Raw genomic sequence first — 24431 nt, 5'->3', positions numbered from 1 at the left:
GTAAAGTAAATCGCGCTTTAAAGCTATAAATCAATTTACACTGCACCAAAAGTATGAGAATGTATTCTCAAGCGACCACTCCAGGACATAATGTTGCTTTATTAATAAATTGATATTACATATGTAATGAAGCAATACGAGAGTCTCAATATTTACTGAACACCTCTCGTACATCATCAGTAAAAAACTTTCGACATATGTGTATTGTAACGTACAAGGGAGAGCAAGTTATTATACTATAGTTCGGGGATACATTATTTTTCTAAGGGAGCTTCATACCTATACTCAACGAGGCGAAATGTATAAATGTGTAAAAACTAAACGAAAGGTCACCTTTTACTAACAAATGAGGAATAATACAATTTGTACCTGTCTATTTCCTCTCCTATTTGTGCACCACCTCTTTGAAGCAAGCAGGGGCTTTTGAAAAATTTGGCAATTCTTTCCCTATATTCCGATCTAGATTTGAGACACGCATGGTAGCAGACACCGAGAGCCAAAATCAACGACCTCGTAGTAGCATCCAGAGTGTATTTCTAAATAAAATATTCATAATATGATGATTTGTGCTCACATTAAAACGAGCTTTTTAACTAAATACTTTCTTATCCAATGTATACATAGTTCTCTGATGCCATAAGTATTCGACAAATATTTCAAACAAAGGCATCCAAAACATGATATATTACAAATTTGCATAATTACTTCTAGTATGTTCTTGAATAAAAGTCCAGATTGAAGACATAATCTATATTCACTTTATTTAAGCTGCTGTGTAGTTACCTCGTTATGTTTATTTCTCATCTTTGCGTTCATCAGTTTAAACTGTAGACCATTCTCTTGACTTTGCTTATAGAACCAACTCATCACAGTCAGTGTCCGATCAACATCTCGGAGTGAAACAAAACTGCATTCATCCTGTAGAATATATTTCAACATGAAAAAACACGACATTTCAACTAGGTATTTAACAAATTCAACGGTAAATTCTGATGTTAAGGATGTACCATCAATAAGAAATTGTTCACACTCTGTGAGATTGAAGAACATTAGTTTATAAGACAAATAAGGGCAGAAAAAGCACAGGTCACCGCACTCGTTTTTATTTTATAGGACATTTTCTTCATCCACTGTTTAAGCATTTCTGAAATTAAATAAAATTGAAAAAATGGGGCGCGTTCTAAATCATATAATATTCCACTTAATTTGATATAGATTTCAGGTGTCACAGGTTACTAAATACATAGTGATATCAGTATTATATAAGCAAATTTGGATATTTTTAGGGTTTTTTTCTTTGTTTTAATTTATACTTCCTGAATATTATAGAGTGCTATATCCTTTCGAATACCGCTATCGTACACCGACGCACTACCTGAGCCGCCAAATGCAGACTATATTTTTGGGGTTCTCCATTACCACTACTGTTTTGCAGGCGGGCTACCGGAGACGACTAATACGTACCAGAAAAATGGGGGTGCTTATTTCCATAGCGCATAATGCAGTATTTGGGGAAAAACGATTATTTTTCTCAATTATAAATAGAAGGAATTACACAGTACATTGCAATTTGACGCACACAAGTTTGCATAATTATGTGGACTGTACGTATATAGACTGTACGTATACAGTATAGTAACAAAAACAAAGTCCCATAACTATGCAGAATATTTATCTAAAAGAACGTAACATGCACCATGCACAACTAGGGTTGGTATTGATCACTTGTGTGAAGTTTCATTAAACTGTGTGCAAGGGTTCGGAAGATTAGGCGCGCACAAGACTGCATATGCAGACTGTATGTACATAGTATGTTAACAAGAAACAAAGTCCCATAACTCTGCAATTTTTGTCGTTGAAAGAACCTAACATGCCCCATGCACAACTACTGTTGTCAAGGGGATGAGGAGAGATGATGCGCACAAGATTGTGTCTACGGACAGACAGACAGACGGACGGACAGACAGACAGACAGACAAACTGAAACCAGTATACCCCCCTTACAACTTTGTTGTCGGGGGGTAAAATTACGAACAATATACTTCATTTTTACACTGCGGTAATTTTAATGTAACACGGTTGCTACACTATGGTAGTTGTGTCCATTGTATGGTTATTGGTATAACTACACTGTGACACACCTTATATTTTCTTTTTTCCTGCAATAGTCTACTATGGTATTTATATGCAGCTAAAACATACAGTTAATGTTATTTATTAAAAGTCACATATGTAAACGGTCACTGTATTACTGTGGCAGTACAAGCTATTTTGTGTAAATATGTATTAATACGCTGCAGCACTGCCTTGAGTTTCGCATGTCCTGCAGTAAACTACTGTGGTAATTGGGAGAATGAATAATGCCTAATTTGATTACTTGTATTATCTTTTCGCAGGGTTACTTTCTCAGCACTGTGGAAGTGCACCGGATTTCATTTAATGTGTATTACTACACTATGGCACTGCCTTAAAATTCAAGTTTCTCACACAATTCTGCTATATTCCTTGTTAACGGGAAAAGAAAAACTACACTGCGGTACTACACTGAAATTCGTTCTTCCTGCAAACGTCTACTGTGGTACTTATTTGCAGGGTAAACATTTAGTTAATGGTATTTATCAAAGAGAGGCTTTAAAATATTCGTGTCATCAGATGTCGTTTCTGCATATCTTTGGAAGTTTCAAGTTCATATTAGAGGGAAGAAAGAAGACTAACGAGGGAGGTTGTTGAACACCTTGTTAAACCGTATAGTGTTTCTAGACACATCCCTTTGGCACAGGCGTTCCTTGCCAGCTCAATCCATCCTTGTGGGTCTTTTAGTATAGGGCGAATATTTTGGCAATATGATTTCAAACCACAGAAATTAGTCCGACAGAAAGATGTTTAGGGCATTGAATAGATAACAGTATATGACACGTCAAACCAAAGATAGAAAGATGTTAGCTAGAGTAAGGAAGGATTCAAGGCATGTCTACAACTTGAATACATGTTTCAATCCCCTTTCCTTAAGACCAGGATACAAGTAAATCCTGAAGGAAAATGGGAAAAGAGGGTATACCCCTGTCCACTCGCTATTGTTGAATTCAACAATGACGTGGACAGGTACGATCACCTCCGAATCGAAGTAGCTACACCGTACAAAGACCAAGCGTTAAGTGGTAGACCTATTTAATATGGTTTGCTGTGGACATAGCCCTAATGAACAGCTACGTTATGTACAAAAAACATTAGGCCAAGGGTGAAGCACCAGAAATTCCAGATGATGGTAAGTTAACTTTTTTTCTCGGAAGTCTTATGTTTTAATCTTATTTCTTACCATAGTCATCCAACTAATGTAAAAGCCTAAAACTAACAAGAGTGCAAGAATGTCACAATATACGCCCGTCACAGCAAATTTCTTTACTCTAGCACCTGTATTTGCAAATGGAATTTTAATTTTGTGGTTGTTTAGTAATAACTAAGTGTTTTGTTTTTCTAAGTCCACAAAAAAACTCCTTACCAGGTAGAGATACCTTAAAATACACCTAAAATTGGAAAGTAACATCTATGTTGTACCACAGAAAAGTGGTCTTGGTTTTTCCCTACGGTCAATTATAAAAAAGTAACAATATAAGTTATTTATAGTAACAACTAAGGGAAGTTAATCTTAAAAAAAAAAAATTGTAAGTCCACACAAAAATCTTTACCAGGTAGAGACTGGTCAAAATACACCTCAAAATTGGATGTAGCATGCATGTTGTACTACAGAAAAGTGGTCTCGATTTTTCCCTACGACTAGTAATGAAAAAGTTACAATATAAGCTATTTATAGTAACAACAAAGGGAAGTAATTCTAAAGAAGGGAACTGCGCATGACACTTCGTCTCATGATGGTGTATAATTGTGTCAAGTTACATCAAAATCCCTCCATGCATGAAGAAGAAATGCTTCAGACAAAGTCATTCTTGTATCTGACCTTTGGCCTCTAAGTGTGACCTTGACCTTAGACCTAGGGACCTGGTTCTTGCGCATGACACTACGTCTTGTGGTGGTGAACATTTGTGCCAAGTTATATCAAAATCCCTCTATGCATGAAGAAGAAATGCTCCGGACAAGGTTTTCATTCTTGTATCCTTTGACCTCTAAGTGTGACCTTGACCTTAGACCTAGAGACCTGGTTCTTGCGCATGACACTCCACCTCATGGTGGTGAACACTGCGAAAAAAGAGTTAATATACGGGAGTGTACGGGACCCCGTATATTACCCGTATACGGGAAGAAATACAGGAAAACTAAAATACGGGCGTGTACGGGGCTTGTATATTTAAAAGTCCGTATACTACTAAAATACGGATTTTCCCGTATACTATGAAAAAAAGGGAATTCTTAGATACGATCCCCCAAATTTTATTAAAATAGGGGAAAATTCGAAAAAGGGTTATTCAAATCGTAAAACAACACCGTTTTTTTCCCGTATATGTCGGGGTTTTAGGGGAATACAAAAAACCCGTTTTTACGAAAAACGGACGTATTTTTTCCCGTATATTTTTCAATAAAACCCCGTATTTTTTCCCGGATTTTCTGGATATAGGGGAATATGTATGGGTTTGTATATTTCAAAAATTACAGGGATTAAATTTCCCGTTATTTTCGTATAAAAACCCGAATTTTTCCCCGTATATGCGGGGAAATAGGGGTTTTAAAATTTAATTTGTATTTTTCGAAAATACGGGACGTATATGTCCCTTTTTTTGTTTGGGTTAAAACAATTTCCGTATTATTCCCGTATACCCAAAAAATACGGGATTTAAAAAATTTTTGTATTTTTTTGAAAAAAGGGGAATTTTTTTTCCCCGTTTTATTCTTTGTATAAAACTCCGTATTTTTTCCCGTTATTCTGGATATACGGGATATGTATATTTTGTATTTTTCGAAAATACAGAGATTAAAATTTCCCGTAATTTTTCCGAATACAACTCGGATTTTTCCCGTAAAAGCGGGAAAAATACGGGTTTTTAAATAATTTGTAAAAATTCAAAAATCCCGGGACGTATATGTCCGTATATGTTGGTAAAAAAACCCCCCGTATTTTTTCCCCTTTTAAATCCGGGAAATACGGGTTTAAAAAATTTATTTATTTCAAAAATACGGGAGAAATCAAAATGTGTATAAAAATTTATTCCCCGGGCCCATTTAAAAGGGTAAAAATTTTTTGCTTTGTTTTCGAACTTGTACATGTATGTAGAATGAATCCCAAAAATTTTAAAAGAAAGAAATGTTTAAAACTAAATGACATGAACTGAAAAAAAAGCATTCACGGCCCAAAAACGGGTTTTTAAATCAAACAGAATGAATCCTTTCTTTCATCTAGCCTTTCCCCGATTTTTTTTAAACATTTAATCTAAATAGCCTTTTGAGAAAAGAAAAAATTAATAAATTTCTTCCCTATTTATTTGTATTGATAAAAAACATCCGGGGGATCTCGCCATTGTAAAAATCAAATGCAAGAAAAATTTAAAACTTTTTTTTGGCACTTTTCCAACGCTTGTGCATACAAGCAAATTTTTAAGGAAAAAAGGGGATCAAATTTCCATTTTTTTTTGTATTTGAAAATGTATATAAACATTTTTTGGGAACTTTACTTATAAATAAAATTTTTTTTAAACGGGACCCCAAAAAAATCGATATAATGTGTTTTGGCCCAAAAGATTCGAAAAAACCCCTTTCGTTTTTTTTAAATTTACGAATGTCTGCTACCGACCGAGTAGGTGGGGTTTTTGGTTTTTTTGTTGGGATTAACTTTGCGCTGACACATTTATGGGTCCTTTACGATTTTCCCGGGTTTTTTTGGGTGCCATGGAGGAATACCCCAGGCCCCTAAGGGTGCTTTTATTTCTCACGACGAGCACCTGCTTTAATGTCTTCCTCACAGGGAGAATTGAAACACTCTGAGTGAGGTTTAAACCGCATCGGGGGATGGGAAAACGGGTTTTTAAAGTCATCGAAAAAAAACCATTTCGGGCACGGGACCCACCCGGGGTTGGCCCACCTTTAAACCCATGTAGATAACAAAGCTTTTTGGTAAAAAGAAAGCAACAATTAACCGAAGTCTTTCCCGTTTAATTAATTAAAAGAGCTTTTAAAATATGAAATTTTTTTACCTTTTTGTTCAATTTTACTTTCAGCGTTATTTTAATTTAAAAAAATTTTTAAAGCGAAAAATTTTTTCATATCCGTTTTTTTGGTTTCGAAGTAATTTGCAGATGTTTTTATGTAAAATTAGGGTTTGGCATGCAAAGGACTTTGGAAAATTTTTTTTTTTTCGGCGCACGGTTGGCTCCCACGTGCTTTTGGGGTAATTCACACGTGCGGGGGTGAAAAAACTATCACGTGCGAAAAGTGAAAAGCTTAAACGTTTCGCCCTTTTATACTCCCATGGCGAAATGTAAAAACCCAAAAACACGTGCGCACGTTTTTAGCTGATCAATGAAAAAGCTGAAAGATCGGGAAATTTTTTTCTAAATGGTTTGTCTTTTTTAAGGAAGTGTTTTTTAATAGTTAGCTGTAATTTACGAAGAAAGTTTTTTCTTTTTTTTGGGAAAAAAAGGCGGACATCTCGATTAGTTTCGTTGGAAATTTTTTCACGTTCGCACGTGTCAGCTAAAAAACTGCAAACGTGATAGTACACTTGCGAAGGTTAGCAAGATAGTTTTACTTGCGCACGTGTTAATCAACACTTTCCCCACTTTAGTATCAACATGTCGAATGTGGTGTAACACTGCGCACGTGATAAAAAAAATTTTTCCCAATCCCCCCTCTTTTCCCGTAGAAAAAAACACTGTTCCAAGACTTTTCATTTCTCCAGGGACGGGGGCCCTTTAGTATTGACCTAGCACAGTAAATTTTTTTGTATATTTCCTTTAAATTCTTTTTAAAATTTCCCAAAAATAAATAGCGAAAACAAAAAAACTTATATAATTTTTAGTTGATTTTATACGGGCGCATGGGGCGGGTAGCTGAGGGGGGGGAAAAAGCGTTTGCTGCCAATCCCCCCCCCCCCCCCCCATGGGGTGGGTTCCCCCCCGATTTTTGGGCCATCCCTTTTTCCCCTAAATTTTTATTGGGCAAACTTTCCCTTTTTGTCAAAAGGGGCCCTTAAAATTTTATTGGTCCATTTTTAAAAAAAGGGGTTTTCCAAATTTTAAACCCTTTTTGAAAAAAAAAGTCGATTTTTTAAAAAATTTTCTAACAAAAAGACACATTACCTGTCACAAGTGTACTAAAAATAAATACTTTAAAGAAAATTTAATTAAAATTCATAAAGATAAAACGGGTAGGATAACATCACATTTACTTTACTTTAAAAAAAATGAAAACCCGGGGAAAAAGGGGTTGGCGTGCACTGTTTAAACGGGAAAAAATAAAAATTTTTTGGTTTAAAAATTAAGGGAAAACCTCGAAAAAATTTTGGCAAAGTTTAAATTGAATCCCTTTCTTTTAAATAAAATAAATTTAAAAAATTTACATGTTTCCCCATCTCCACGAAAATAAATTTAAACATAAAATTTCTGCCGTACAGTTTTACTGAAATTTAAATTTGGGATAAAAATTTGTATGCATATTAATAAATCGATAGTAGCCCATGTCCCCAAAGCCTGGAAAATCCAGTCGGGCAATTTCTAACATTTTTACCTGAAAATTTGGGGCCAATATCAAAAACTCGTGAATCCAAATTAAACAAAAAATTAGCGAAAAATTAAGGGGATCTTTAATGCTTAATATTAGGTATGTTTTCTTCCGTCCAATCAGTGGGGGAAAAACCTTCGTTTCGCGGGGTTCTTGCCCCGAGGCGAAAAACATCGGGTAAAAGTGCCCGCACGCAATAATTTTATTGCAAAATTTTCAGGGGGAAAAGGAAGCCACGAGTAAGTACTTTTTTGTTTTAATATTTTTTAAATTTTTTAAATTTAAACTGTTTTTTTTTTTGGGGGACAAACCAGCCCCATAAAATTATATTTCAATTAATGGGAAAAACGGGTTGCTTTTTTTGGCTTTAAAAAATTCAGAAGGGGTCAAAAAGGCAGTTTAATTTTGTAATCTTAATAAAAAAAAAAAATTCAAAATAGCCTTAAAAGTTCTTTCCCATTCATTCGTTTGATCTTTTTTTTCACAACTCACTTTTAACTTTATTTCATTCTTTCTTTATTTAGCCCCTACAAGGATGTCAGTCCCCCCCAAAATTTAAATTTTGAAAGGGGTTGAAAAAAAAAAAAAAATTTATCGTGCAAAAATCATTTGAAAAAAACCCCTTGGGGTTTAAAACGAGTTAAAGTTGAAAGGGACAAAAAAACTCCTGATAAAATTTTTTATTTGGGAAAGCGGGTACCCGGGCTGCTTCTTTAAAAATAAATTAGGGGGCAAACACATTCATTCTTTCGATAAAAACGGGAACCCGGGAAAAGCTTTAAATAAGTTAATAATTAAAAATCTTTTTATAAGAAAAGGGGTCCCGGGTAATCTACAAATAAGCTTTTTTCTAGATGGCACTTTTAAAAAAAATTTACAACATCTTTTCCCCTCTGTTAGAGAAAAAAATTTTTTTTCGGGCGAAAAATATCAGTGTCAGTATGAAAAAAATTAAATACTTTTTTACAGATTATTTGATCTCTACAGACTTTGTAATTTATGTAGGGGTTTGGTGATGAAAAAATTTTTTTTTTCAAGTATTATATCAAAAAAAAGGGTTGGAAATTAAAAAAAAATTTTTATTTTGTAGAATTTGATTATTAATATGAAATTTTTAAAAATTTTTTATAGGGCTAAAAAGCAACTACTACGGGATTTTTTGGCTTTCCCAAATTTTATTTAACATTTTTAAAAAACCGAAAAGGGGGAAAGCTTTACCTAAGAACAAATAATCCAATTTTTCGATTTCCGTACTAAGTGTTTTGTTGTAGAAACCCACGGGGGTGGGGGGGGGGTGAATCGAAAAACTAATAGTTTTGGGTCATTAAAATTTTTTTTTCTTATGCATTTACAGGCGAACTTTTACTAAACATCACGGAATTTTTAAAAAAATTTTAAAAGTAAAAATGGGGAAACAAGTCAAATAGTAAAAATACTTTATTTATTGTCAAAAAAAAAGGGAATATTTAGTAATATAATATGGTAACAAACATATTAAAAAAGCGTTACATATTTTACACCCAAAAAAACAAAATTTACTTTCGGCCCATACAGGTACAAACAAAAAAATTAATTCCTCGGGCTTAATCGTTTTTTTAAATCGTTTTTTCCAACGGTTTTTTAAAGAAAATTTCCCCAAACAAATTTGGGACGAAATTTCCGACTGCGGGTTTTTTTTCGGTTCCTTTTACCCAAATTTTGTAGCTGTAAAATCTTCAAAAGAAAAAAAAAAAGTCTTTTTTTCAGCAGGGCGCAAAAGATTCTTAACAGGGTTTCTAAAAACGTTTCAAAATAAAAACAAAAAAAACGGGAAAAACTGGGTTTTTTAAAATTAAACCCCTCCGAAGGTTTTATAAATTTTTTTAAGTTTAAATTTGACGTCATAATTTGGGGGAAAAAATTTTTTAACGCCAAAAAATGCGTCGAGTTTTTACCCAAAATTTTTTGTTAAAAAAAACCTTATTTATTTTAAACTGCCCGATTGTTTTTAACAATTTGAAAAAAGCGTACATGATTTTTATTCACTACGATTTCAAAAAATAAAAAAAGGAGAAAAAAAGGGGGGGGGGGGTACCATTAAAGAATTCGATCTATTTTCCATTGCGGTTCCCCTACCCCCGTAAAAAAAAAAATGTTTCCTTAAATATTTTCGTGAAAAATTGGGGCCCGGGTCTTTCTGTTTGATATTCACTCAGTAAAATGGGAACTCATTAACATGTCCATTACGATAACTTTTACTGTTAATTCTAAGGGGGGGAATTTTTTTATGTTCCTCCGTCTGAAAAAGACTTTTGACATGAGTGAAAAAATCATGAAAGTAAATCCCGGAGAAAGAAAAAGACGGGTATAAAGGGCAGAACAAAGAAGTAGAAAAATATATTTTTTAGCTCTTTGGGCAGAAGAAGGAAAAAAATATTATAAATTTCAAGCCCCAAAAGCTAAAAACCCTAAAAAAATATATCACTTGTAGTAAATGGGTTTTCATATTTTTAAAAGGGGCCCCCAGCTTGAAACAACACTGACCGGGTATTCTTTTCCCCAGGAATATTGTAATACACAATGAAATTTAAAGAGTGACTAAACATTTGACAAATTTTAAAATTTTTTTATTTTTTAAAGAACTAAACAACGTGGGCTAAAAAAAATTTAAGAAATAAAGCAATTTTTAAAAAGAATACTTAAAAAAAACCCCTGGCCCCCAGGGGCGCCCACAGAAACAAAAAAAAAATATATATTTAAAATTTAGCCGTGCCATGAGGGAAAAACCCAAACCATAGGTTTTTTTGGGTTTTTCGGAACCAGCTTTTGGATCCCGGGGAACCAAACCTGCCATCCGCGCAGTTTCTTTGGCCTTCCCCTTTTCCCCCCGTTTCCTAAACAGGTTTCCCTTTAATTTTCCATAAGGCTTTGAAGCGGGAAAAGCAGGGTCCTGACCCGACTGCACGGGTGCGCGGGTGGGCCGATCCATGGGTGGTACAAACCCACTGTGTTGGTTTTTTTTCCCGGCCCTTATATTTTTTTTTGATTTTATGGAAATTAATGGTGTTTTATGTACGTTACTGACCGACTATAAAAGTCGCCCCCGGGAAAAACCTGAGGGGAAAAAAAATGCTTTTAAAAAAATTTTTTTCGATAAAATTTGGGATATTTAACGCGCAAAATTTAAAAACCCCAAAAAATCAGTTGCGTTTTTTGGTTTCCCACAGCGGGGAAAAATATTTATGGCCACTGCGGTCAGGGGTTTGATTCCCGGCGCGACCATCTTTTTTTTTTATAAATACCCTTTTTTAAAAAGTTTTTTTAGAAACGAAAAAACCCATTTTAAATTTTCATAAGGAAAAACTTCAGCTTAAAAAGTATCCTTTAGAAAAAGATAATTTTTGCTTTTTAATCGAACCTCCTTTCCAAATATTTTTCTCCGTAGATGCCCTTTGTAAATTTTTTCGTCAAATATATCCCGGGGCAAAATTTTAAGGAAAATTTGATTAAGGAATTTAAAGCCGGTTGCCATCTATATATTTCGAAAAAAAAAAAAAAAACTTGGAGAACCTAAAAAATCTCGCGGGAAAAAGGTTTTAACTTTTCATGTCCCACCGTTTTTTTTGTTACTCTAGCCAGGGCCCGTTTTACCGTGCACGAAAGACCAAGGGGGCCCGTGCAAAACCCCAAACATTCTGAAAACAAAGTGGGCATTTGGGTTTGGAAAGAAAACGAGTTTGTCTGTAAAAATTTGATCTTTAAACATTTTCCATTTCTTTCATTTTTCACAGATTAAAACACGTATACCTGTTACCCTTTTTATTTTCAATATTTTGGCCCCTCTTAAAATTTAAATAAGTAAATTTTTAAATTTATACTCTGATATTATTTTTTTATATTTTAGTTTGGTTAATGTATGAGATTTGGGGTAATTTTAAATCCAGATTTTCGTAAGTTTTTTTATTTTATTCTTGAATACAGGTTGCTGAATTTAAAAAACCCAGATGCTTTTATTTAAATTTTAACATAAAAAAGACGTTTTGATGAATATTTTACTTTGTAAGAATATTATACTGACCGCGGGTTGGAAATTCCCCGGAAACTCTTCAGATTGTTTAAACCAAAAATTTAAAAAATTTAGAGGGGAAAAAATATCGTTTTAGAAAATTGTTTTTGTCACAAAGTTTTTTTAAAAGGGTTTTTGAAAAAATTTTAAAACTAAAAAAAACTTAACAACGCGACTGTTTTTGTCACTCCGATATATTTTATCAAAAATGTACAAAAGATTTATTGTGCATTTTGAAAAAAAAGTTCTAACACGGGGGGGGAAAATTTCGTAATGGCGGGGCAGGTAAGGAACACTAATTTAAACATGTTTAAAGTTAACGCTAAACGTTGGTTTAAATACCGGGCTGTAGTTTTGACATTTTGGTAGGAATAAAATGGGGAAGTTTATTTAGAAACCCATTTTCCGCACTTTTTTAAGCTTTTGAAGTTTTTTGGGCAGGGAAAATCTCTCTTGAAAAAAGTCTTCCCGTACTTATGTTTTTTACGTATGTTTAGTTTGAAGACAATCCTTTAAAAAAGAGGTAGGGTTGTGCGGACCAAAAGTGGGACGGAAAATGGGAAAACCGTGCCTTTTATATTAAATATAATTTTGGGGGATAATTTTTTAAAGTAATAAACCAAAAAAAGCAAATAAAAAACTGTAATAAATTTAATTTTAAAAATCAACAGGGAAAATTTAATGATATTAATTTCTTTTTACGACGAAATGAGTTGGCGCCCTTCTGACACCTTTAATTTAGTTTGTCATCACGCCCCCATTTTCTTTTTTTCGTCCCTAATTTTCACATCATTTAATTGATATAATTTTCATACTTTTTAAATTGCCCAAAAGGGCTTTTTGTATAACTTTTTTAAAGCGTGCATTGTTTTATTCCAGGGTTTACACAAATTTTTTACTGGAATCAAAAAAGGGGCCCCTATTTTTTTTCACGAAGGAAACATGCTTAAGTGTGAAGTTTTTTACTAGTTTGATCAAAAAATGCAGAAAAAAGCCCGGATGAGCCATTCCCTTCTCAGTGACTTCGTAACAACAGATTAAAAACTTATCTTTTTGAGAAACAAGGGAAAATGAATAATTTTCCCTGGGGTTTTATCATTTTAACCTGCTTAAAAATGTGTTTCCCCGCACAGAAAACCCAAAATGCATCCTTTTTAAAACGTCGTTTTGAATAAACTACGACATTAGAGGGGTTTTTCTGCTCTTCTTAGGGAGGGCGGGAAAACGAAAAAACCTTAGCGGGAATCAACATTTTATAGGGAAAAACGAAAAATGTCAACAGTAGTAAAAGAAGTGATTTCCAACTTATTTGTTGAGTCAATGGCGCAAATTAAATGTTTTCGAATTGCTAAATTTTTCCCAATTTGGGAAAAGAACATATGAGCCGGCCAAGAAATAACCCCAAAAATAGTGGGTTTTCGACCAGCATTGAGCCGCGCCATGAGAAAAAACCCAAATAGTGGGTTTTTCGGGCCACATGGATCCAGACCAGCCCGGCATTCGCGCAGCTGGTAAAGGGTCCCGGGTGTTTCCCTTTTAAAATCTATTGCCGGGACAGAAATTTTAGCGAACACATTTGGTCCTTTTTCCCGCGCGCGAATGCAAGGGGTGGTCTGGATCCCGGGCGCAAACCCACTATTTGGTTTTCTCATGGGGGCGGTTCAATTATTAAGAAAATGCTTTATGTTTTTTGAAATTTCTCCATTTTTTTTTTATTTCATTTGGACAAGGGGAAAGAAAAAAAATTTCAATCGTTTGAAAAAAAATGATTTAAAAATATTTAATTGAATAAAAAGTTTAAATTTTAAACTGACATGTCTCCAATTAATTAAAAATAAAGAATTTTTTTTTCAAAACCCTTTCTTTGTCTTGCTTTTTTTTAACCTCCTATTCCCGCTGTAGGGTTTTACTGACATTCATTTTGTCATCTTTCAGTGTGTGCCCATATACGAAATCAGTTCACATAAAAGAAAAATACGGGATTTGTATACTACACATAGTGCATATACGGGAAAAGTCTTGTAAATGTATCTTTTAGAAATACTGGTCCGTGAATTCCCAGAATACGAAAACCAAATTCAGTCTAAATGTGACACAAATATGGAATCTGTGTACTCTGCATATCTTGCATAAACGGGGGAAAAACCTGGCCCGTATATAAAAAACTACAGGTTCGTATATCCCCGTATATCAGATGTATACATTCCGTATATGACACAAGTACGGGGTCCGTATATTGCGTATACCATGCATATACGGGACTAGTCCGTAGCCCGTATATCAAAAAGTACAGTTTCGTATATGCCCCGTATATGACAAAAGTACGGGATCCGTATACTTAGTATATCATGCGTATACGGAAAAATCCGAAGCCCGTATATTAGAAAATACAAGCCCGTATATGCCCCGTATATTAGATGCCATCACAGTCCGTATATGACAAAAATACGGGATCCGTATACTATGTATATTCGGAATATACAGGCTCGTATACGTGTTCCGTATATTCTAAAATACGGAAAGTATACGGGAAAAAAGTCTCGAGACCCTTCGAATACATGAAAATGAAACTTATGTTAAAGCAGGACACGAATAAACACCATTTCTAGGGATTTTTTTTAAAAGTTCGTATATTGCATATATACGGGAAATATACATTTATGTATATTCGGCGTATACGGGATTCCGTATATGCATGACAAATATACGGACTTCCCGTATACTAGATGTTCCGAATACGGGATCGTATATTAGGTCCGTATATTTGTAATATACATCCCGTATACTCCCGTATTTTCGAAATATACGGGACCGTAGACTCCCGTATATTGACCCTTTTTTCGCAGTGGAACATTTGTGCCAAGTTATATCAAAATCCCTCTATGCATGAAGAAGAAATGCTCCGGACAAAGTTTTCATTCTTGTATCCTTTGACCTCTAAGTGTGACCTTGACCTTAGACCTAGGGACCTGGTTCTTGCGCATGACACTCCTTCTCATGATGATGAACAATTGTGCCAACTTTCATCAAAATCCCTCTATGCATGAAGAAGATATGCTCCGGACAAAGTCATTCTTGAATTTGACCTTTGACCTCCAAGTGTGACCTTGACCTTAGACCTAGGGACCTGGTTCTTGCGCATGACACTCCTTCTCATGATGATGAACAATTGTGCCAACTTTCATCAAAATCCCTCTATGCATGAAGAAGATATGCTCCGGACAAAGTCATTCTTGAATTTGACCTTTGACCTCCAAGTGTGACCTTGACCTTAGACCTAGGGACCTGGTTCTTGCGCATGACACTCCGTCTCATGATGGTGAACAACTGTGCCAAGTTTCATCAAAATCCCTTCATGCATGTAGAAGATATGCTCCGGACAAGGTCTGTGGACGCCGCCCGCCCGCCCGCCCGCCAGGGGCGTTCCCATAATACGTCCCGTTTTTCAAACGGGCGTATAAAAATGGGTTGCCTGTAATACTTAGATTCAATGAAAGAAATATCCATGAAAATGCATATTGCTATAACATAATTTTGAATAAAAAATGATTCGCGGAACAGCTGACTGGAGGTTACCGTTCAAGAATTAGAAAACCCAAACAAACGCAGGTTGTTGGTACCACTGACCGAGAGTTTGCAGAATCACATGAAATTATCTCAATGTCAGAGCTAACAGGGGCTTGTCGGTTTCGCAGTATGAAGAAGCTAAAGACCGTCAGTGGTCTCCAACACCTAAATCATCGTTCGGTTGTAAGCAGTGTAAAGGCAATTTACACAGGTATAACAGTACTCTTCTTATTAGAAAGTTATATTGACCATATAGTAGTTTGAAAGATTATTTGGTGTTATTGAGTCCTTGTTATGTTAAGTGAACGTAATTTTTTATACTCAATATATATATAATGGTTCTGAGTCATTGGTGAAAACTTAACAAATCCAAAAATGTACTCAAATTATCCCTCTGGGTCAAATTTCTCGAAACATTTAAGCCTGTCAGAAGAAGGAAAGTCTGTTATTGCATTATATATTCGAGTGTTCATAACAGGTTAATCTTCTTAGAACAGAATTAAATGTTTCGAGAAATCCAGCCCTTAAGTACAAAAGCCGGTTCCAGATAAGTTGTGCAGTAATTTTAGTTGAAAATCAAAATGTCTTGCTTTTCTAAAAAAATATTTGCCATCTATTTTCAGTGTTAATCCCCGTGATCTTTTAAATAATACTTTAAGGGAAACTTTTTTCTGTATCATTATGTTGCGTCTAGAACTGGGATGGCTGAGGACAAGTCCATACAGACCTCCAATCCGAAAACGCCCGTAAACTTATGGCAACTAGACCGAAATTGGAAACTCCAGAAAATAGATCGAGCAACAGAAAACGGCGTCTGCAAAAATATTTTAGTATTAATCACCATTGTCAATCATTAAATGTTATAATTTGATAGGTTTCATTATTGCACATTATTACTACATTTTAGAAATCTTTTTCTTTAATTTAGCTATATAACCGTTGCAAAAGTCACCCAGGAAGCTACATATTGAAACAGAACCCCCATCCCCACTTAAATGCCATCAAAATCATCTGGGAAATCAACAAAGAACACTAAACACAAGTTTGAGAAAAAAACAGAGTTTGTAAGATAAGTGAGAACATTACATTATGTCGTCATTATATGTACGTTGGCTTTTTAGTACGAATGAGAAAGTTTGATGGATTCATCTTTTGATAATTAATTTTCACATGCAATATACTTCTCTAATATGAGCTGTCTCAAGGGAAAGCGGTTAAGAGTAAATTTTTGAAATTCAAGAAAGATATGTTTCATAAGTTTGGCTTCTTGTGAATTTCAATTATATTCTATAGAAATAATAATCATATAAACGGGCATATTAAATATAGACATATAACTAACTGATTAAACAGTACTACCGATGATATGTTTATCAGACTTAATTTTGGATATTTTATCTTTCTATTCGTCATTAACAATGCCAATAACCTAAAACCCCTTGCTTTAAGGCGGTTTATATCTAAAATGTTGTTTAAGATTAAATTTAAAAAATACATGTATATATAGATTGACGGTTATTGTCGTAAGTTGTTTACAATTTGTTTCATAACGGACAACAGTACAAATTCAACAAAATACAGGAATTATTTTATGACTTTCGGTGAACTGATTGTGTAACATTACACATGCTCTTTTTTGCTTTTTGCGATGATTTGTAAGTAATGCATAATCCTAATCTGTTAAAGTTTTTACAACTTGCTTTTGTTTAATTGTAATTTATGTTATTTTCTGTCATATGTTTTTGTTTGCTTTTTATGTTTTACTTTTAGTCTCCTACCGGTTTCTCCGGATCTGACGATATGACCGTCTATCATAAAATTTAGTCCAAAATACGTTGTTCAGGTTGTGTAGCCTTTCCTTACTCATACCCGTTCATAGGGAATTGCCTGTACTGTAGTGTTTTCATTCAGTTGTTAATTTTATTATTTTTTGTTATAAGTTTGTAATTACAAAGAAAATGTTTTTTGTTGCATTTTACTTTAGATTCCTACCCGTTATGTCAGCGGATCGGACCATACATTTGACTGTCTATCATGTAAACGCGTCAACTATACATTACTCAGGTTCATTTAAATAGATACATATTCATAATCTTTTTTGTAGTGTATATGATGCAAGTGCCGAAACATAACGCAAAAAAAATGTCGAATAACACTTCGTGGTGAAACTTATAATAGTAGCTAGAAGTATCTTTTTCTGAGTTTGTTATGCCTTATTTACTTTCAAACAGACTTTCAAATAAATAAATTTATTAATATCATTGTATTTAAATTAGAGCGTATCCCAGTTGCGAGCTGTATTCCGTTGATATTTGCTTTAAGGTCACAATTAAGGTATCAATGGCTTAATCATATAATGAAGAATTGTAAGATCTCATTTCACCGAAAACACATTCATGTACGGCTTTGGAAACAGTTCATTTTAAAAATTCTTGGACTGAAATGATTTTGAACGTTTTCTTTTAGGAAATTCGATTGTTTCTTTTCGGAACAGGAAAGTCAGCAAAGTCCGCAAGCAACTGCCTTCTTTCTCATATAGGAAAATCTAGTCGGTAGCGGAGCTCGAACCTGCTACCCTCTTATCAGTGAGAGGTTTCAGAGATTACAAGTGCACGAATGTATCTCCTACACTACGGACCCGGACTATAAATGAATATAACGAGAATACATAGGAACATGTGAAATACTGAATACTGTACCATTTATAAAGCATTCCAGAGTCTCTATGCAATATAATGCATTATAATTCATAATGCTCAAAGTCAAAATTACCATTCTATTTGGGATAATTTAAATGCATTCTTACATTCTTAAGTTTGAGTTTTAAATTTGAAAAGTACAATACTTCCATAGTGGATAAAGTTACACACGTCTAGTATACAACTGAGAGAAACGATGTGTGCATATATATACCGTTGCGGCGTAAAAACGATGAAGCGTTTTGTAGAGAATAACCACAGTGTATATATGTATGTTCCATGTGCAATAACAATTTAAAATATTACTGCCGTAGTGTATATATGTACACTAGTTCTGATAACCACAGTGGAAATTTGTATTTTACTGGAAAAGGTTCAGAATTACCGTAGTGCCACAATGAAAGTAATTGGCGAAAAGTCTACAAAACGCATCAGTGGCAGATCTGTGGTTTTCAAATTCCTAGAATGCCGAAGCCGCATTATGCAGACGTAGTAAAATAGCTGAAAATACCGTAGCGTAGAAATGAGTAATTAATTAAGTTTTATAAACTGAGTTTGGTAATTACCGCGACAAGCAACCTTCAAAACTAATTAGTGTTTTCGGAGAGTAATGATCCCTTAATTGCCTGAAAATAATTTTCTTATCAACAGATTGCGATAACAATGATTTTAGAACATTATTGCCCACGACACTTTTGATTTTGTTTTTAGATTTAGTTGACACCTGTGATTTGTTGCGTAATATTATTTAGTATGTCACATGAATGACTTAACTTATTAGTTAAACTGATTTCATACCGTTTTGTTAATAACATAAATGAAATTTTACACATCATATGAAATTCTGCAATAAATGAAAAGCATTCAAATTCCCCCCAAATACAAAGAAAAACTTAAAATTTCCGGTAGTCCTACGCTGTACGATGTCGGTAATGTGGACCCTCGTTTTGATGGTACGTTTTAGGCGTCTGCGGTAGTCAGTCGGTGTATGATAGCGGTAATAGCGACCCCCGTTTTTATGGTACGCATTAATCTGCTATGGTAGCCGAAAGGATATTGAAAGCTTTTATTTCAGTTTTAACTTATCATTATATACATCAGTTTAAGGCAAATGCCGGCCAAAAAGATAAAGGTGAAAAAAATGTGTTTTACCCAAGAAGTAGAGTATGTTTGCTTAAATGGTTTATTATTAGCCATATTACAATTATTTAGCATTTATTTTGGCATAAATTTTGTTAGAAAGAAATATTCGAGGAAACATTTTTCAACATGGCGGATACCCTAAAACGCTCGTATATCCTTCAGCACTATACTGCATTTCAAAATCATAATAAAAAGGAAATATTTTATAATCAATTTCAATGAAGACCAACAAAATAGAACTAAATATTATGATAGCGAATTCTAATTCTTACTTTTCAATTTCATCAATCAAAAATACATGTCGGATATAGAATATTCATATCGTTCAAAACGATTCATCCGTAACAAGCACACAAATTATTACATTTAGTCATAATTTCAGTCAGTCTCTGAATTTGAGGTCCAAAGTGATCAACTGATACTGAAAAAGCAAGATTGCTAGTAAACAGATATGATATCTTTTATGTGATAAAAGAAAACTCTTTTTCACGAGTATTTAGCAACCTTTTCGCTCATGACAAAAACATCTGGTCTTGCTTAGGCACTATTAACATAGGAAAGTGATCAATCCCACACCTTCCAAATTAACGAAACGGTTTTAACAAGAGGGTCATTGACCCTAAAGCGCTCAACTGAGTATAAGGATTTAAGTGTGTTTGCATAACGTAATGGTACAAGTAAAGTATTGATAGGTTTCTACTATGTTAGCCGTCATACATATTCTTTAGCCTAAGGCAATAGTTAAACAGTACATCTCTGACATCACATACCAAAAATCAAGACTAGCTTTTATTGATTCAGAGAAGATGATGCATGTGGTCCAAGTTTGAAGCCTGTATCTTCAAAAATGTGAAAGTAGGTCACTAGGTCAATGTCAAGGTCAAAGTTTATTTCGGTACACAAAACTATGCATGTGGTCCAAATCTGAAGGCTGTAGCTACAAAAATGTGAAAGTAGGTCACTAAGTAAAGACCAAGGTCAAAGTTCGTTTCGGTACACAAAACTATGCATGTGATCCAAATCGGAAGGCTGTAGCTTGAGAAATGTGAAAGTATGTCACTAGGTCAAAATCAAGGTCAAATTTAATTTTGGAACACAAAAGTATGCATGCGGTCCAAATTTGAAGCCTGTACCTTTAAAAATGTGAAAGTAGGTCACAGGGTCAATGTCAAATGTCAAAATTGATTTCGGTACACAAATCTATGCATGTGGTCCAAATCTGAAGGCTGTAGCTACAAAAATGTGAAAGTAGGTCACTAAGTAAAGACCAAGGTCAAAGTTCGTTTCGGTACACAAAACTATGCATGTGATCCAAATCGGAAGGCTGTAGCTTGAGAAATGTGAAAGTATGTCACTAGGTCAAAATCAAGGTCAAATTTAATTTTGGAACACAAAAGTATGCATGCGGTCCAAATTTGAAGCCTGTACCTTTAAAAATGTGAAAGTAGGTCACAGGGTCAATGTCAAATGTCAAAATTGATTTCGGTACACAAATCTATGCATGTGGTCCAAATCTGAAGGCTGTAGCTACAGAAATGCGAAAGTAGGTCACTAGGTCAATATCAACTCATGTCAAGGTTCATCTAGCCACTCAGAAATATACATTTGGTCAAAAGTTGAATCTTGTAGGATATGGACAAGAAGGTTTTTAAAGTTTTTCCCTATATAAGTCTATATAAAACATGTGACCCCCGGGGGATAATTTGAACAAACTTGATAAAGAACTACTACAAATGCTACATTACAAATATCAAAGCCCTAGGCTTTGTGCTTTTGGACAAGAATATTTTTAAAGTTTTCCCTATATAAGTCTATGTAAACCATGTGACCTCCACTGCATATTTGACCCTACGGGAATAATTTGAACAATCTTAGTAGAGAACCACTAGATGATATCACATACAAAATATCGAAGTCCTAGGCCCTGTGGTTTCGGATAAATAGATTTTCAACGTTTTCCCTCTAACGTCTATATAAACCATGTGACCCCCGGTCTATATAAACCATGTGACCCTTGTAGAGGACACTAGATGATTCTACATGCCAATTATCAAAGCCCTAGGCCCTGTACTTTTGGACAAGAAGATAATCGGGCCAGCAGTTTCACACAAGAAGACTTTTTGAAGTTTCCACAATATACTTATAGGGAAAAGTGACCACGCCCTCTGGTGGCCATTTTTTTAAATTCTAAAATCGGGCCAGCAGTTTCATACAAGAAGATTTGTAAAGTTTCCACTATATACATACAGGGAAAAGTGACCACGTCCTCTGGCGGCTATGTTTCTTCACGAATCGGAATAATTTGAAAAATCTTGGTAGAGGGTCACACAAGGACCATTTGTGTAAAATTATTTCAAAATCGGGCCAGCAGTTTCATACAATAAGATTTTTAAAGTTTCCACTATATGCATATAGGGAAAAGTGACCATGCCCTCTGGCGGCCATGTTTTTTGACGAATCGATATAATTTTAATAATCTTGGTAGAGGGTGACGTAAGGACCATTTGTGTGAAATTATTTCAAAATCGGACCATCGGTTTAGGAGGATTTTTCTATTTTTAGGTCTGGCAGCCCCGCGGAACCGTTTGAACAACTTCGGTAGAGGACCACCTAAGGAACATCATGGCCAAGTTTCATCAAAATCAATTCAGTGGTTTTGAAGGAGATGTCGTTTAAACACGAATGTTGACGACGGACGGACGCATGCACGGACGCACGCACGGATGCACGCAAGACGGACGCTGGACACAGCGTGATAACAATACCTCACCATGAGCACCTTGTGCTCAGGTGAGCTAAAATCGTAGTTAAAATCCTATTACATTCACTCACTTCTCCAAACTCATACTGCAAAGTATCTGTAATGCGTTACTGTATCTAAGCTATAATATAAACTAGAGCTATAACTAGATGTAATTAATACCTCCGAACACACGAGCTGAAGTAAAGAAGACTTGTTGGGAATTGTTGCCCCTTTCCATCTCCAATTCCAGAAAAATATAACTGTGAATGGAATTAGCCTGTGTAACAAACTTGTGGGTTATGTGTGTATGGGTGCCCCTCTCCCAACACATAATGTCCGTTCAATAACAAATGTATTAAGTACATCACCACTTCTTTGAGAGCATGTGTATAAAATTTCAAAAGAGGATTTGAGGTACGGGGTAGAGGCAGTGGTACCCCTACCTTTGCTCACTTAATCAAATATGTACACGCACATCTACACTGCATGGTGATCAGGTGTATGAAGTTTTATTGGAATCTGATTATATCACTTGAAGAAGTGTACGCCACAAAAGTAAGAAATGGTCTATATCTGTTTCTACACTTCTACACTTCACATGGAACATATGTATGACGTTCCATTGGAATCCCTTTAAAACTTAAAAAGTAGCCCTTTGGAACGCACCGACTGGCCGCCTGGCTATCAACTGTAAAACAACTCTTTGACAGCCCCCTAACTTCGTTTGCGTGTATAAATATGAAGATGCCAAATTTAGGTGGAATCATCAGTGATTGCTAATACAACCTGCATTAAAACTACATTTATCATACAATGAATACAGTACAAATGAAGTAAGAGCTTGCAAACCTTTTGTTGTCGCATGTATTCTTGTGATTCGGTGAGAATGTCACTAACAACTTCCTTTAAATTGTTTTGATCTGGAATCTTCCCATTTCCAATCTAAAATGAACAAGCAAATTCATCGAATTGGTATCCCTCGCCGAAAGGGTCTGTGGTGAGGAACGGCAAAAAAATATATCCAGCAAAAAGTTAAGAATGTTACATGTACAAAGAAGCAAATAATTTCATAAGTCAAAATCAAATTAACAGAAAATGAATGTTTTTTTTTTTTGTTTTTTTTTTTTGGGGGGGGGGGGTGAGGGTACAAAACTTTACATGCTTATTACAAATATTGATGGAAAATGAAAAAACTAGAAATGTGTCCATGGGACATAGATGCCCCCACTACATGACAAAGGACACAAATTTTTTCCTAGGCCAGGGGCCATAACTCATACAATATTGAATGAATCCGGACGCGAAACCCAAGGTGCACAACCGCAAATGCTGACCAACATTCCTTTAAACTTTGGTGACTCTAGGTCAAATACATTTGGAGCTATGCGCGACACAATATTAAAATGGCCAATTTTTAACTAAGTCAGGGGCCATAACTCCTACATGACTGAATGAATCCGGACGCGAAGCCCCAGGTGCATAACTGCACATGCTGACCAACATTCATGTAAACTTTTGTGACTCTAGGTCAAATACTTTTGGAGCTACGCGCGACACAACATTAAAATGATCAATTTTTAACTAAGTAAGGGACCATAACTCCTACACGACTGAGAGAATCCGGACGCGAAACCCCAGGTGCACAACTGCACATGCTGACCAACATTCCTGTAAACTTTGGTGACTCTAGGTCAAATACTTTTGGAGCTACGTCAACACAACATTAAAATGACCAATATTTTACTAAGTCAGGGGCTATAACTACTACACAACTGAACAAATCCGGACGCGAAACCCCGAGTGCACAACTACACAGGCTGACCAACATTTAATTTCCTGTAAAGTTTTGTGACGCTAGGTCAAATTCTTTTGGAGCTAGGTGCGACACAACATTAAAATGACCAATTTTTACAAAGTCAGGGGCCATAATTCCTACATGACTGAATGAATCCGGACGCGAAACCCCAGGTGCACAACTACACATGCTGACCAACATTCCTGTAATGTTTTGTGATTCTACGTCAAATATATTTGGAGCTACGCCCGACACAACATTCTCGAAAAGACGGACGGACGGACGGATGGACAAGGACAAATCTATATCCCCCCACAAAAAAGTTGGGGCATAATTTTTATTTTTAAAAAATGGGGGGTTGGGGGAGGTGGAAGGGGGGATTGGGAGGGGGAGGGTGTGTGACCAATGCAAGGTGGCGACCAGGTATGGGTACACAACTTCACATGTTTATAATAAATTTTCATGGAAAAGGATGAAAGTTTCATGAAATTCTTCCAATTGGTTGGTTTGTTATGTACAAATCTGTGGATTTTTAAACAATTAAAGGGCAATTACTGTATGGAAAATTGACCAATGAAAAAGAAAATGACGGGCATCATCAAAGTATGTTGGTTCATATTTATTTCAAGTTTCATGAAATTCTAAAAACTTGGTACTGAGAAATGGCTGCAGACATGTACTTTTCATTAAATCAAGGGCAATAACTCTAAGGGAAATTGAGCAATCAAAAAAAACCTTGACGGCATCATTGCAGTATGTTGGCTCATGTTTATT

The 24431-nt window shown here is 35.1% G+C and overlaps 1 protein-coding gene across 1 annotated transcript in view; it reads right to left on the bottom strand.

Annotated features, from left to right (window-relative positions):
- Positions 1 to 329: 329 nt before the first annotated feature.
- Positions 330 to 24431, bottom strand: part of LOC128554095 (E3 ubiquitin-protein ligase rnf213-alpha-like) — a gene marked incomplete at its 5' end in the record, with an annotated part of 47463 nt that continues 23361 nt past the window's right edge. The window contains 3 exons of the mRNA XM_053535329.1: positions 330 to 536; positions 784 to 918; positions 22712 to 22804. Of these exons, the coding sequence (XP_053391304.1) occupies positions 330 to 536; positions 784 to 918; positions 22712 to 22804 (435 nt within the window). The remainder of the gene's footprint in view (positions 537 to 783; positions 919 to 22711; positions 22805 to 24431) is intronic.

Source organism: Mercenaria mercenaria, unplaced genomic scaffold (genome assembly GCF_021730395.1).
Source record: "Mercenaria mercenaria strain notata unplaced genomic scaffold, MADL_Memer_1 contig_4712, whole genome shotgun sequence".
NCBI classification, from domain to species: domain Eukaryota; kingdom Metazoa; phylum Mollusca; class Bivalvia; order Venerida; family Veneridae; genus Mercenaria; species Mercenaria mercenaria.
Note: the sequence above shows the minus strand (reverse complement) of the source record. Positions and strands in the feature narration are given on the sequence as shown.